Source organism: Chelonia mydas, chromosome 5 (genome assembly GCF_015237465.2).
Source record: "Chelonia mydas isolate rCheMyd1 chromosome 5, rCheMyd1.pri.v2, whole genome shotgun sequence".
In the NCBI taxonomy this organism is placed as follows: domain Eukaryota; kingdom Metazoa; phylum Chordata; order Testudines; family Cheloniidae; genus Chelonia; species Chelonia mydas.
The window spans coordinates 45,966,559-45,980,607 of record NC_051245.2 but is presented as its reverse complement, the minus strand read 5'-3'; the positions used below and the strand labels follow the sequence as shown (position 1 = coordinate 45,980,607).

The 14,049-nt window shown below is 46.5% G+C and overlaps 1 protein-coding gene across 3 annotated transcripts in view; it reads left to right on the top strand.

The window, feature by feature from the left end:
- Positions 1–1,366: 1,366 nt before the first annotated feature.
- Positions 1,367–14,049, top strand: part of IQGAP2 (IQ motif containing GTPase activating protein 2) — a 225,181-nt gene continuing 212,498 nt past the window's right edge. For 2 of the 3 annotated variants that reach the window (XM_037902978.2, XM_043546515.1), the window contains exon 1: positions 1,367–2,063. In XM_037902978.2, the coding sequence (XP_037758906.1) occupies positions 2,027–2,063 (37 nt within the window). In that variant the 5' untranslated portion in view covers positions 1,367–2,026. The remainder of the gene's footprint in view (positions 2,064–14,049) is intronic. The other variant, XM_037902979.2, reaches the window with a different exon arrangement.

Sequence of the window (14,049 nt, the reverse complement as noted above, 5' to 3'; positions counted from 1 at the left end):
AATACAGACAGGTAGGAGAGGTCACACATTCCTCAGGGCCATTTCTTACTCCCAAACAGTGCAAAAGAGAAAACAAACTTCATAATGAATAATAAACAAAACCTAAACCTACCTTTTAACAACTAAAGTTTCTTTACTCCTTTAACAGAATGGATGGTGTTGGAAGGAGTTTACAGGTTTTGGTTTGTTTGTTTGTTAAAGCATGTTTTAGTTTTCATTTGGATTCTCCTGACTTTTGAAATAACAAAGTCTTTATATTTATTTATATAAACACCCACAAGCAAAAATACACCTACTAAATACATTAAATTTGAAACAAAGTCCAGCTCCCCAACTTTCATATCATCATTGCAACCCCAACCACACTGTGCATACTGGCAAATGGGAACACTGGAAATGTAAATGGTGATGATACACTCATCAAAACAGGAAGGACTTATGATGAGTTCTGGCAACAGTTACAGAGATGCACTGGCTGGACACATTCTCTGAGAGTTCTACAGGTGGGTCCCATTGCTGAGAGAGCCCAAATCAGACATTCTGGGGACTCTGATAAAGGACAACCCAACTCACCCGAGTTACCTTGATGGAATGAAATATATTCCTGCAAGAACCCTGGTGTTAGTATCTGTATTTCCAGAGATATCCAGGACTGATTGTCAGTTACACTAAGGCTACCATTCTGGCAGTATAAAGGGACTTTAATATAAGCACATATATAAGTTCCAGCTACTTTAAGATCCCTTTGCTCAGTCAGCACAGTGTTGAGTATAAATGAGAACCAGGCCCATCTATGGGGCAAAACACGTTATAATATGGTTTATTATGTATTACTTATGTGAATGGAAAATGTTATAAACATTTCAGGGAGCCATGCTTTAGCCTACATTTCTGCCATGGTTAAAACATGGCTCTCTACTATGTTTTTCCCATATTGTGGGTATTTTTTTGTCCATGCAGCCAAGGATAAATAGTATTATAACATGGGTTGTCCACCAACATGTTTAAATATGCTTATTTACACATAAGATGACACAACTCAGTAACGATTGTTTCAGTTGGGGGGTTTTGTTTTTTGGAAAAATATAACTAGAGAAGCCTGGTGTTCAATATTTACAAGCAAACAGACGCTAATTTGCCCCTCCTCTCTGGGGCTGCAAGGACAACTCTTGATTTGGTGCTTCTTTCTAATAAGAAGCGCTCACGTGCAAGAAATGGCTTTGGAGGGAAGGGCCCCAAACGGAGAAGCAGGGTGTTTGCCTCTTTGTATCCGAGCGACAACCTGGGACAGAAATAGGCTGCACGTTCCTTTGCTCTTCTGTTTCCTCTCTAGTACTTTTCCTCTGTGCTGGAAACCGCACAAGCCACAGGGGCTTGTCACCAGCAGGCTGTCAGATCACTAAGGGACTGTGCGCGGGCTGCAGCTCTGCCGCAGCTGGGGATGGCTGGTTCCTGCCGCCTCCTTCAGGACTCGGCTGTTGAAGTGATTGTGGGCGGACTGGAGGGCGGTGGGGCGGAGGGTTGGAGCCGGGGTGCGCTGGCCGGCTGCGGACTGTAGGGGTCGCTGCCCGGCGGCTCTTCCCCTCGGGTGAATAACGGGGCTGGCAGGAGAGAAAGGAAACGGGGTGGGAGTGGGGGAGGAGAGCGCTGAGTAAGCGCACAGAGTAGCCTGGGCAGGAGGGAGGGTGCACCCAGGTGAAGGGCCGGCCCTCTCCGCACAGAGAGAGCAAATCAGAGAGGAGGAGGGAGCGGATAAGACAGCGGCGGCCAGGCACCAGGAAGGGCTGAAGTTGCACCGAGCAGCTTGCGTGCCCGAACTTTGGGAGGCTGCGGCGGGACGCGGGACTAGACACAAGCCCAGCCCGAGCGTGCCGGGGAGCGGGGCCAGGCAGGCTCCCGCTGCAGGAGGGGGCAGGGCCGCTGTGGGGTAGCAGCTCCCCGGGCTGTGGGCGCGGAGCGGCGGGCTGTGTACCAGCACCGCGCGCCCCCGTAGGCTCCCGCGGCGTGTGTGGGAGCCGTCTCCAGGATGTACCATGAGGAGCTGCAGAGACCCCGCTACGGCTGTAAGTGCCTGCACGCCGCTCCCAGCTGCGGCCGCCGGGTTATGAGGGGGGCTGCGGTGACCCTGGGGTGCGGGGTGGGGGCTGTGGCCGGAATGTGGAGGCTGGGGTTTAATAGCCGCCCCGGAGCTGAGGCAGCAGCTCCAAGCCCAGCGAGGGGAGTCAGGTGAGTGGCGGCCCCCTGCAGTGCCCCAGAGACAGACACGTGTGAGGGGAAAGCGCAGCTCCCTGCGCGCGGCGGGGCAGGGCTGGGCTCGCTGCTTGGCTGCCGCCGAGGTACGCACCTGCTGGGGGAGGCGAGTTACCTGCATGTCGGAAATAGCCCCCCCTCCCCCCACCGCGGCTGTAGCAGGGGGGTGAGTCCGCCCTGTGGGTCAGGGAGTCCCGGGCGGATTGCACAGGTGTCAGCCTCTAGCCCGGCCCCAGCCAGCTGCCGTGCGCTCTGCTCTCGCTGCAGCCGCGGCCGGGGCAGGCAGCGAGCGCAGCCCAGCGCCATGCCCCCGTGCGCTCTGGTTTCGGTGGCTTGCCGGAGCTGCCCGGCGCTGGGCAGGAGCTCTCTGACAATGAGGGACTGGTGGGATTACAGAGTGAAGCACGTGGCCCCGGGCAGGGGTTCAGAGTCCCTCCTTCGCGTGAGCCAGGAAGTGGCTCGCAAGGGGGAAGAGCAGAGCACCTTTCAGACTGACGGAGCGGCCGAGGGAGGAAACAGCAGGGCGAGAGTTAACGACGAGTAAAGAGGGCAAATCTGCAGGCGCTTAGACCTGCTGCTAGGGCTGTGGTCACATGTGCGTGAGGCGTGGTATTGGCACTGGGGGAAAAGTGATCTGGAAGGGCCGTAGAGTGAGTGGGGAACTGCTGAAGGCACCTGGAATCTAGTCAGATAAAAAGCACAAAGTTAAAACCAGTTTTGATACTGTCCCTGCATTATCCTGCCAACTTTCCTGGGTTTACACTACATTTTCCGGTAACTTTTTGGGGGGGGGCGGGGAAGAAGTTCTTCACACCACCACATGTGGGTGGGGAGAGTTGACCATGCACAAAGAGGGTGGGGAGAACTGACTATGCACAAAGTAAACAAACTGGGCAATTTCATATATATGTCTTCTCACTTTTTTGTTTCAGTAATCTTAGGTGTTCTAGCAATGGTAGGTAAAATAATTACATAGACGTCTCTGAATTTCTTTTATGTGATCATTGGCCCTATAATTGAAAGTACTACTGTTCTGCTTGTATTGATGTGCTAGATTTCACTCAAATACGAGAGTGTTAGAATTACCTTGGTTTTATACATCTGTCTTCTCTAACAATCGGCGATTTCTCCCTTTCATTGAAGAGTGATAACGTAAAAACCACGGAACCTCTTAAGGTTAATTTCGTAGTCCAGTTTAGCCATATGAAGTGGTGGCACTAGTGCTATCCCCTTTCCAGAATTAAATAATAGATGCAAAAAAAAACAACCTTCAAACTTCTGAATATTCTATTAATTTTGTTTTGTTTCAGTTGCCACACAGAAAATCGGCTCAGTTTGGCTTGCTTGCTTTTCTGCTCTTTAAGAGCTGGATGGTTAGTGTTAATATTTAAGAAAAGAAAATAATGCTAAAGGATAGATTTTCATTTGTCTGTATTTATCAGTTTAATATTAAAGTGTGGGCTTTAAAAAAATATAGCACAGCAGCATTAACCATAAACTGGAAGAATTACAGTTCTGTATGGGTAGTATTTTGTAATTAACTGTTACATGTTTTGAATGCTTTATAATACAGTTGCTTTTGAAATTTTCTGATTTGAAGGCTAGTGTTGGCCACAGGAAGAGTGTCATGTAGCCTGCAAAGATTTTTTTTTTTTTTTTTTTTTTTTTAAGGGTTGCATTAAAGTTAGGCTCCCAATTGAATACTTTAATGTACATAATGGTACATTCTGGTGTTCATCAGGATTCTGATCTTTGTTTCAAAGGGAACTGCTGGTGTTTCAGAACTTTTGGAAATCAGATCACTTATTTACTGCCTAAATAAGTATTTGGGAGGGTAACTTTAAGACAACCATTTCCAAAAAAAATTTGGAATAATAGCACTCTTCTGCGTTCAGATTTTGTATTCTCTTCTATTGTCTCCCCTGCCTTCTGAGTCAATATCATTATTTTCTTTTACATCTTTTCAGAAATCTTTCGTAGTATTTCAGACAAATACATGCTAATGTGCAAATAATTTGCACAACTCAAAACACTAAGCAGTCCTAGCTTTATGGTCTGATACAGCTTTCCAGATCTTAGCATGGCAGCTCGGATTTGTTCTGTGGTCTGCAATATCTTAACTGCACAAGGACATGAAAAACTTATCAGTCTCTGGCTAGAGGTCTTTTGACGTCTGTGTCTAATATAAAAAGATGGGGTGGGGTGATGACCTCCTGCCAAAGATGTAATTTGGCAGTGTCCTACTGACAGATGAGCCAGCTAAGCCGTCATGATTTCTACCTGGGAGCTCATTGGATCGTTTTTGAGAGCTTCATCTTTCTCTTGCATTAGCCTCTAGTTAATAGGTGTCTGGTAAACATTTTAAGCCTTTTTCACTGTTGCTGATACTGATGTGTTTTGGAGTGATTGCCAGTGGTGGGGGCAAGCTTGGGACTTGGGGACATAGGTTGAATTCTCTGCTCTGCCACAGGCTTCCTATGTGTGACCTTGGACAAGTTGTTTATCCTTTGTGCCTCAATTTCCCATCTGTAAAATGGAAATGAGTACCTCTGAGGGGTGTGCGGATAAATACTTTAAAGATTGTGAGGTGCTCAGTCACTGTGGCAATGGGGGAGGGGGCATATAAGTACCTTGGCTATAGATAAGAAATGAAGCTAGTCCTACTTCCTTCTGTAAATTACTTTCCTGGGACAGCTAAGCACCATATACTGGGCAATGGATATATTTACTCTGATGGGGAGGAAGTTCATTGCTTTGCTTACTGCTTTCTTCCACTCATGTGGGTAACTTGCTTTAACTCTCCCAGGGGACTACAGTGGCTGTGCAAAAGTGGAAAAATAAGTGTTACAGTGACAGGCTTCCAAGCCCTGCTTACCTTGTCTCCTTCCTGGACAGTATTTCGTACTTCTTTTGGGTTTTCTGGCCCCTTATAGCGCTCCCCACTCCCAGTGTAAGGGGGTGTTGTGGCTGCTTTATGGAGCTGCAGCTTCCTCTCCCAGGGGATTTTCACCACTGGGTACAGTCAGGATAGACCCTTAAGAGAATCTGTCCTATTTATAATCTTTAAGAATGTGAGTGAAGGCTAATGATGGTGAAAGGTACCAGACTGATCTATGGTAGACTACCTGTTAGATGGCTAGAGAAAGTAGGTATTGCAGACAAACTGAGCAAGCCCTTTGAAGTCAACAGGAGTTATAGATGTTCAACACATTTGAAAATGACGCGATTTATTAAATAACTTAAGTTACTACAATTTTACTGATGTTTTCCTATATCATTGTGAACTAACATTGCACCTTTCAAAAGCATACTTATTTGTAACATATGCGAATATAGGTATATGACTATGTGTTGTGTGTTTTAGCTATAGCTATTACATCAAAAAGCAGAGAACCAAAATTTTCAACTTTAGAGCTGATTTGTCTGTGGGTGGGAGGGGGAGAGCAACTTTTAAAAGAACCCACTAATCAGAAAACCTGGTCTGGCCTTAGCAGAACTTAGATACCTCCATTGTAACTCATGCGCTGCCTATATATAAATAAATAGTACACACAATGCTGATGAGTCTCTGCCCAGCACTGTTGACTGCAGTAAAAACAAATCTGACACATCTGCACAGGCCCACTGACAGCAATTCCGGGCCCTAGGGCTGTGCAGGGCCCAGGGCGGAAGTGACAAATCCGTCACTTCTGGCACTGACCGCGCTGGCCGATCGCACTGGTCCACGGAGCCTCCCAAAGCACCGGTCCTGGAGCAGTTGCCACCCCACGTGTGCCTAGAAGCCCTGCAGCCTGCCTGGGCGTTTTAAAAGGGCCCAGGGCTCCTGGCTGCTGCTTCAACGGTGGGGGTCAGGGGCCCCTGGGCCCTTTTTAAATTGCTTGGGTCCCTGGGCAATTACCCCCTTTTAAATTGCTTGGGTCCCTTTGCAGCCCCTCTTCTCCCCCCCCCCCCCCCTTCAGTGGACCCGCAGTTGAGACTGTGACAGAGGCTAGAGTTAAATTATATAATTTATTAGGCAAGCAAATCACCAAGACTTTTCTTTCTGCTAGTGACATTTTGGTGCTTTAAGCATTTGGCCTAACTATGTCTGCATTAGCACTTTTACTGGTAAAACTGGTGTGAAGAAAGCTCCCCCTCCCCTCCTGATTGATGGAAGCACTCTGGTGTGGACAGCACTTTGTCAGTGGGAGATGCTCTCCCGCCAGTATAGCTATTGCCACTCATTGGGGGATGGTTTAATTATGCTGATGGAAGAGCTCTCTCCTGTCTGCACAGAGCAGATACACAGGAGACCTTACAGCTGTGCAGCTGCATCGGTACAGTGGTGCCACTGTAAGGTCTCTAGTGTAGACATAACCTTAGACTTTTGACTTCAGGTTTTTGGCAGAAGTGGTTGTAATCTTACATTTTGCTGTCCTTCAGAAAGCAAGTTTGCTGCTTTCAACAGATTGCTTTCAACAGGCTCAGTTTTAATGGAGATGAGAGTTCTCTTGTCTCATATACGTGGGCGGCAGGTGAATGAGCTGTTGCGGGAGGCTAGCCCCTGGCCCTTCCTCCTCTGCCTGAGGCCCTGCTCCTCCCTCTCCCCCGCTTGTGGCAGAGCATCCCCAGTGCAGCTGCTGGCCACCCCAGCCCCGGAGTGCCCCCAGGCCTTGCGAGCACTGGCCCCAGCCTCTGGGCTATGGAAGAGCAGGAAGGGAGCAGGAAGCAGGCAGGAGGGTGTGGGGGCGGAGTGTGAGTGGAGCCACACCAGGCTGTTTGGGGAGGCTCAGCCTCCCCTGGCCTATGATACCTGTGCCCATGCTTGTATGGAGTTTAGAATAGATGGATCTCTTCCTGCATATTGTTAGTAAGGCAGTTCCACAACTAAAAGAGAGACCTGTAAAAATACAGGTAGTCTGTTGCAGCCTGACTGATATTGTGAGGGGAATCCTGCCCTGGAACATTTGAGTGCTAATAAATTTCTTGCTAGTACTGTGAAATCTCAGGTTGTTTTGAGAGAGTAAGTTATGTCTCTAGCTTGTTTAAATAACTAGTTTTATTTTACAATTCATCCTACAATGCCAATAACTTGGTCTGCACTGATATAAGGGAATCTTCTCTAGATGTGTTGGTGGGGTGTGTGTGTGTGTAAAAACACTCTGATCAATGACTTCAACTCTGCATGCTACCAGCAGTTTAAAAAGAAATAGGAAAGACTTCCATTGCCATTTCATTGGCTTCCATAAGACAATCATGAAGCTTCTAATCCATAAACTAATTTGAGCGGATATGTTAAGTATGCACATGATGTTTCTATCAGTGTAAAGCATCGTCCATAAACTACATTATAACAGCCTCATGGCAACTGCATGTACAGTAACTGTTTTCAGTATAAATATTTCTGCCATTTAACTTTTTTCTAAATCTCAAACAGATGTAATATGTAGTGAAGAATGGCAGTAAACTTTCAGTTCACAAAATTATGCAGGATCAACTCCTAAGATTTAAACTCCCTTTTTTTCCTTTAAAAAAAAAAAAAAAAGGTGGTTCGGTTACAGTAAAAATGCTGATTACTCATGACAAAACTGTGAATGGAGGGCTATAATTTTGGATGTGCTGAACTTGTCTTTCATATTAAATGAAGTCGTGATGAAGACTGCCAAACTGGTAAATTATGCAGCTGTTTATCTTTGAAAAACCTTCTTCTGAAATCTCGATCTTGACAGAACATACGTACAGAAAATAATGATATCCAGGTTTTATAAAAGAGATTGTTACTAACAAGTTCCCACTTCAATTGTGGGTTGTAAGATTTTAAAATACTGTAACATGTTTTATGTAATTATAGCAAAATCATGATGTTCTAAAAGCCACTAGCTTAACTCTTTGCACCTTGCAGAAATATCTGCCATTTCTCAGTTTTAATTTCAGAACCTATAATCTTGTCTGCATATAGTTCTTGTGGTGGATGTTGGGGAACAAACAGCTGTTTCTCAAGTGCAACTAGTAAAATAAATTCTTTGTAAAATTTCTAAAGGGTCTACTGTGTGAAAAGAGATGGGTAAATACACTCCTTCAAAAATATTCTGTTAACTGTATCCTACATGTGTATACTTCATGGGTGTATGCTTTGCCTAGTGCTTGTGATTATTGTGGGTTTGTGCAAACACTTTTCTGCAAGGCCATTTTTATTAATGGATGCAATTTGGCAACCAAATACAATGTTTCTCAACCAGTCTTTTGTACATTGTTAATCATTAACTGTTGAACAAGGACTTGAAAAGTTAAATACTTTGTTTAATCAATTACGCACAATCTGTGTTTAGTTGTAGGAGCTCTTAGCTGCATTTTATTCTGTACAAAATGGGCTTGTTTCCCTGAAATCTTATGTGCATGGAAGATTGAATAGTTACAGCATATCTAAATGCTACTTGGAATGTGATTGAAACAGGAAGTGCTGATATTGCACTGAAAACATTACTTCAGTTATGCAGTACTCATTTTTGCTGTACAAATGAGTTATGCAAATCTGTGTGTATTTCCTGTTCTGTGCCATACACACTGGATTTTTTTCTAGATATCATAGTGGTGTGTGCAATATAAATAATTACAGTGCATCCCAATATTTGAGTTATGCATTTGATGACTTAAATTGGCTCTGATATGCAGGATTTATTGTAGTGCTCTTAAATTTGTTTGCAAGGGATTTAAAAAATTGGTTATTCAGTCTTGAGTGATAGGCAGATCTTGAGGGGTCATGTTTCATTTGAATTATAAGCAAGTGGAATTCTCAAATATGTGGCCGGGTCTTTGCAGGGCTTGATTAGTTTTCTGTGGGTATGTCTACACTGGCACAGTTACAGTGCCGCTCACAGAGCACTGAAGGGAAACCAGTGTTGTGTGCTCACACGGTCAGCTGCCAGCACAATAGTGTGTTCACGCCTGCAGCGGTATTTAGAGTAGTGCACTCTGGGCAGCTGTCCCACAAAGCACCTTTTTTTCTCTTCTGCTGCTAAGACTTGTGGGAAGGTGTAGGGGGTCGTGGGACATTCTGGGTCCTGTCCCAATGCCCTGTGAGGCATTGGTTTGCATCCCAGCAATCCCTGTATTTCCGTCCGCATTTGGTACCATCTTTCAACCATTTGTGTACTTTGCGCTCTGCCTCTTCAGTCTGCAGGAATGGATCCCAAACTGCTGCTCGCTCTGACTAACACGTCTGTCAAGGTTCCTTCCTCACTCTGAACTCTAGGGCACAGATGTGGGGACCTGCATGAAAGACCCCCTAAGTTTATTCTTACCAGCTTAGGTTAAAAACTTGCTCAAGGTACAAACTTTGCCTTGTCCTTGAACCCTATGCTGCCACCACCAAGTGTGTTAAAGAACAGGGAAAGAGCCCACTTGGAGATGTCTTCTCCCAAAATATCCCCCCAAGCCCCATACCCCCTTTCCTGGGGAAGGCTTGATTAAAAATCCTCACCAATTTGCATAGGTGAACGCAGACCCAAACCTTTGGATCTTAAGAACAATGAAAAATCAATCAGGTTCTTAAAAGAAGAATTTTAATTAAAGAAAAGGTAAAAGAATCACCTCTGTAAAATCAGGATGGTAAATACCTTACAGGGTAATCGGATTCAAAACATAGAGAATCCCTCTAGGCAAAACCTTAAGTTACAAAGACACAAAAACAGGAATATACATTCCATTCAGCACAGCTATTTTACCAGCCATTGAACAAAAGGAAATCTAATGCATTTCTAGCTAGATTACTTACTGATTTTTTTTATAGGAGTTCTGAGCTGCATTCCTGATCTGTTCCCAGCAAAAGTATCAGACAGACCCTTTGTTCCCCCCCCCATCCAGCTTTGAAAGTATCTTGTCTCCTCATTGGTCATTTTGGTCAGGTGCCAGCGAGGTTGTCTTAGCTTCTTAACCCTTTACAGGTGAAAGGGTTTTGCCTCTGGCCAGGAGGGATTTTATAGCACTGTATACAGAAGGGTGGGTACCCTTCCCTTTATATTTATGACAACGTCATAAGTGGCAGTGGAGTTATTCCTTAAACTACAAGGCAAGAGGAGTGTGACATTGACCTCACCACATGTAGAAGCTACAACATGAGATTGTTTGTGGCATTGACAGAGGTGCTGATCACAGTGGAATACTGCTTTTGGGCTTGGGAAACAAGCACTGAGTGGTGGGATCACATCGTCATGCACATCTGGGATGACAAGCAGTGGCTGCAGAACTTTCAGATGAGGAAAGCCACATTCGTAGGACTGTGTGATGAACTCGCCCGAGCCCTGTGACACACAGACGTGAGAATGAGAGCTGCCCTATTGCTGGAGAAGCATATGGTGATTGCACTGTGGAAGCTGGCTACTCCAGACTGCTACTGGTCGGTCGCTAACCAGTTCAGAATAGGAAAGTCAACCACTGGACTTGTGTTGATGGAAGTGTGCAGGGCCATTAATTGCATCGTGCTCTGAAAGACCATGACTCTGGGCAATGTGCATGACATTGTGGATGGCTTTGTACAAATGGGCTTCCCTAACTGCGGAGGGGCGATAAATGGTGCACACATTCCAATTCTGGCACCAGACCACCTAGCCACTGAGTACGTTAATTGGAAGGGGTGTTTCTCAATGGTTCTCCGGATGCTTGTGGATCATTGTGGACATTTCACAGACATTAACGCAGGCTTGTCCGTAGAGGTGCATGGCGCATGCGTCTTTCAGAATACTGGCCTGTTCAGGAAGTGGCAAGTAGGGATTGTCTTCCCAGACCACAAGATCACTGTAGGGGAGGTCAAAATGCACTTTGTGATCATGGGAGACCCTGTCTACTCCTTAATGCCGTGGCTTATGAACCCATACCTGGGGCACCTTGACAGCAACAAGGAGCAGTTCAACAGGCTGAGAGCGTGCAGAATGACTGAGTTTGCTTTTGGCCATTTAAAGGCCCACTGATGCTGCCTTTATGGGAAGCTGTACCTGGCCGATGACAATATACCTATGCCTATAGCCATGTGCCGTACGCGTCATAATATTTGTGAAGGGAAAGGTGAGAACTTCACTCGGGTGGATTGCTGAGGCTTAGTACCTGGGGCTGAATTTGAACAGCCAGAGACCAGGGCTATTAGAGGGGCACAGTGCGGGGCCACAAGGATCAGGGATGACTTGAGGCAGCAATTTGAAGCTGAAAGCCACTAATATTTGTTGCTATGCTTGAGAGTGCAGTGCTTGGAATGCTAGGAGGTGATTGTGATTGGTGCAGACAATGTGATATGAAGGTTTAAGATAATTTTTTGTTGCTTTGCAGGGCTCTGTTTGTTTGCTTTCAATTAATAGAATAAAGATTGCTTTCAAACCAACACAACACTTCTTTTATTAAAAAAAAAAAAAAAAATCTGGAGGAAAGAGTCAGACATCAGCACTGAGATGGATGGGGGAAGGGAGGGTCCCAGGAGGAGGTGGTGTCCCAGGACAGTTAAAGATTTGTGTATATCCAGGGATTCTATCTAGTCTTCTCCTTTGGAATACTGTGCAGCAGGTGCTGTACTTCAGCAGGGTCAAATTGCAGAGGGATGGGTGTTGAGTGCAGTGGGTACTGGGAGTCTGAAGTGCTGGGGGACAAGTGGAATGCTGTAGGTACAGACTGGAGCCAGGAGGTTGATAAGAGGGGCTGGTGGAGGGGGCGCATGGGAAAGAGTTTTGTGACAGTGACTGCAGGGGAGGGTGGGTGCAGAGCTGCTCGGTTTGCAGTGCTAGTAGAGCCTGGAGTATGTCTGCTTGGTGCTCCATAATGTTTGAGCTGCTCCGTGGCTTCATTCTGCCGTGCTGTGTTCTCACTTTGGTCCCTCTTCTCGCTGTCCCACCACTCCTTCAATTCTTGTTTTTTCGGCTGTAGAGTGCACCATGACATCACGTAGAAAGTCCTCTTTAGTTCTTCGTGGCTGCTTTCTAATTCTGCGCAGCCGTTCAGCCACCGATAACAAAGAGGGAGGCTGTGGTCCCAAAGTCGTATCTGTGAAGCCAAAACGCAACATTTTACAGAAGCAGTATTGTTTGCAAAGCACAGACCACTGATTCAGTGATTTAAAACACAGTCAGTGTTCACATACCTGTCACTAACTGGCTGACCCAAGGCAAGCACGCATGAGCCACAAGACCCCCAAAAAGATGAGTTGCTGCAGGGAAAATAGGTGTTCCAGGACTGTATTGTACACTGGGCACATGGCTCTTGGGGAGAGCCAGCAGAGTGTGTGTGTCTTAGTCTTATAATCATTCCTGTCCCCACATTTTCCACAGGCTGTGTTCATTATGGAAGATATTTCGCTGCCAAGGGTGAGCAGGGAATCAAGGAAGGTCCTTTTCCCAAGACTGCAGCTTTTCCCTGGCCCTTATGCGGCTTGCCTGCGTGCAGCAATGGTGTCCCGTCCCCTCCACCTCTGTGATGGCAGAGTGGCATGGGAAAGTTACTGTTAATGGGGCGAGAAACAAAGCAGCTGTGCCAAAGAACCAGCAGATTGCCCAGTATCTCTTGGAGACCTGAGGCAGATTCCTGTGAAGTGAGGGAGTCCATCAACAGCCTGTTCCACCGCTCAGACGAGGCATGTGGTGGTACACGCATCAAACGGGAAACAAGCCTACTGCAACCCTCCTGCCCCCAACAACTTGCTTAAGCGAGTCCCAAAATCAAATCCACTTACCAGGGGCCTCCTCTCTTGTTTGTGCTTCGCTAAGATCCAAAAGCTATGACTGGCTAGCCTCCTCCAGGGTAGAAAAGAGCTCCTGGCTGTATGCATCTCTGGCCTCCAAGTTGTCGTCTGCTGCTGGGTCCCCCTCCCGCTCCACATCCTCGTCCAAGATTTCCTCCCCCTGACTCAGTCCACTCTTGACTGGCATGCGAGCCACCAAAGTATCCACAGTGGCCTTCGCAGTGGAGAGGGGGTCGCCACAGAGTATTGTGTCCAGCTCTTTGTAGAAGAACTCGTGGGTGCAGCACCAGAGCAGCGGTTTGCCTCCTGCACCTTGTGGTAGGCGTTCCGAAGCACCTTCATCTTGACCCTGCACTGCAGTGTGTCCTGGTCATGGCCCCTTTCTGTCATGCACCGTGAGATCTGTACGTAGGTATCCTAATCCATATGGCTGGAGCGCAGCTGGGACTGGACAGTCTCCTCTCCCCAAATGCTGATGAGGTCCAGCAGCTTGGCATTGCTCCAAGCAGGGGATCGCCTGGTGTGTGCAGCAGGCATGGTCACCTGGAAAGATGTGCTGAGACACTGCATGCATCACTGAGCAAACAGGAAGGGACTTGCAAAATTCCAAAGGAATTTACCGGGTGGGGAGGATGATGATGGGTCACCTGAGGGCAGGGCTGTAGAGTTCAAACTGATGACCAGAGAGTTGAGAACAGGCATTGTGGGACACCTTCCAGAGGTCAGTTGCAGTGCTGTAATCGACCAGGGTGTCTACACTGGCACCACAGCGCTGTACCCCCAGCACAGAAAGCTGTATGCCTCTTGTTGGGATGTGTGGTGTGTGTGTGTGGGTTTTTTTACAGCTCTGCAACTGTGCAGTTTCTGCACAGTAAGTGGCTTGGTAGTATGTACACCTTGGGAGTTACAACATGGAAAGCTGCTTTACTGTGCAGAAACTTGCCAGTATAGACAGGGCCTGTGTCATTTGTTGCACTGAAATACAACCCTAAAAAGTGAATTTTCTCTTTGGAATGTATAATCTTTGTATGTGCTTAGAAAAAAGTTTTCTAACTCTTTTGTGGTTCTGTACCACAAAAGTATGGAAGTTGTAGAAAGGCCTA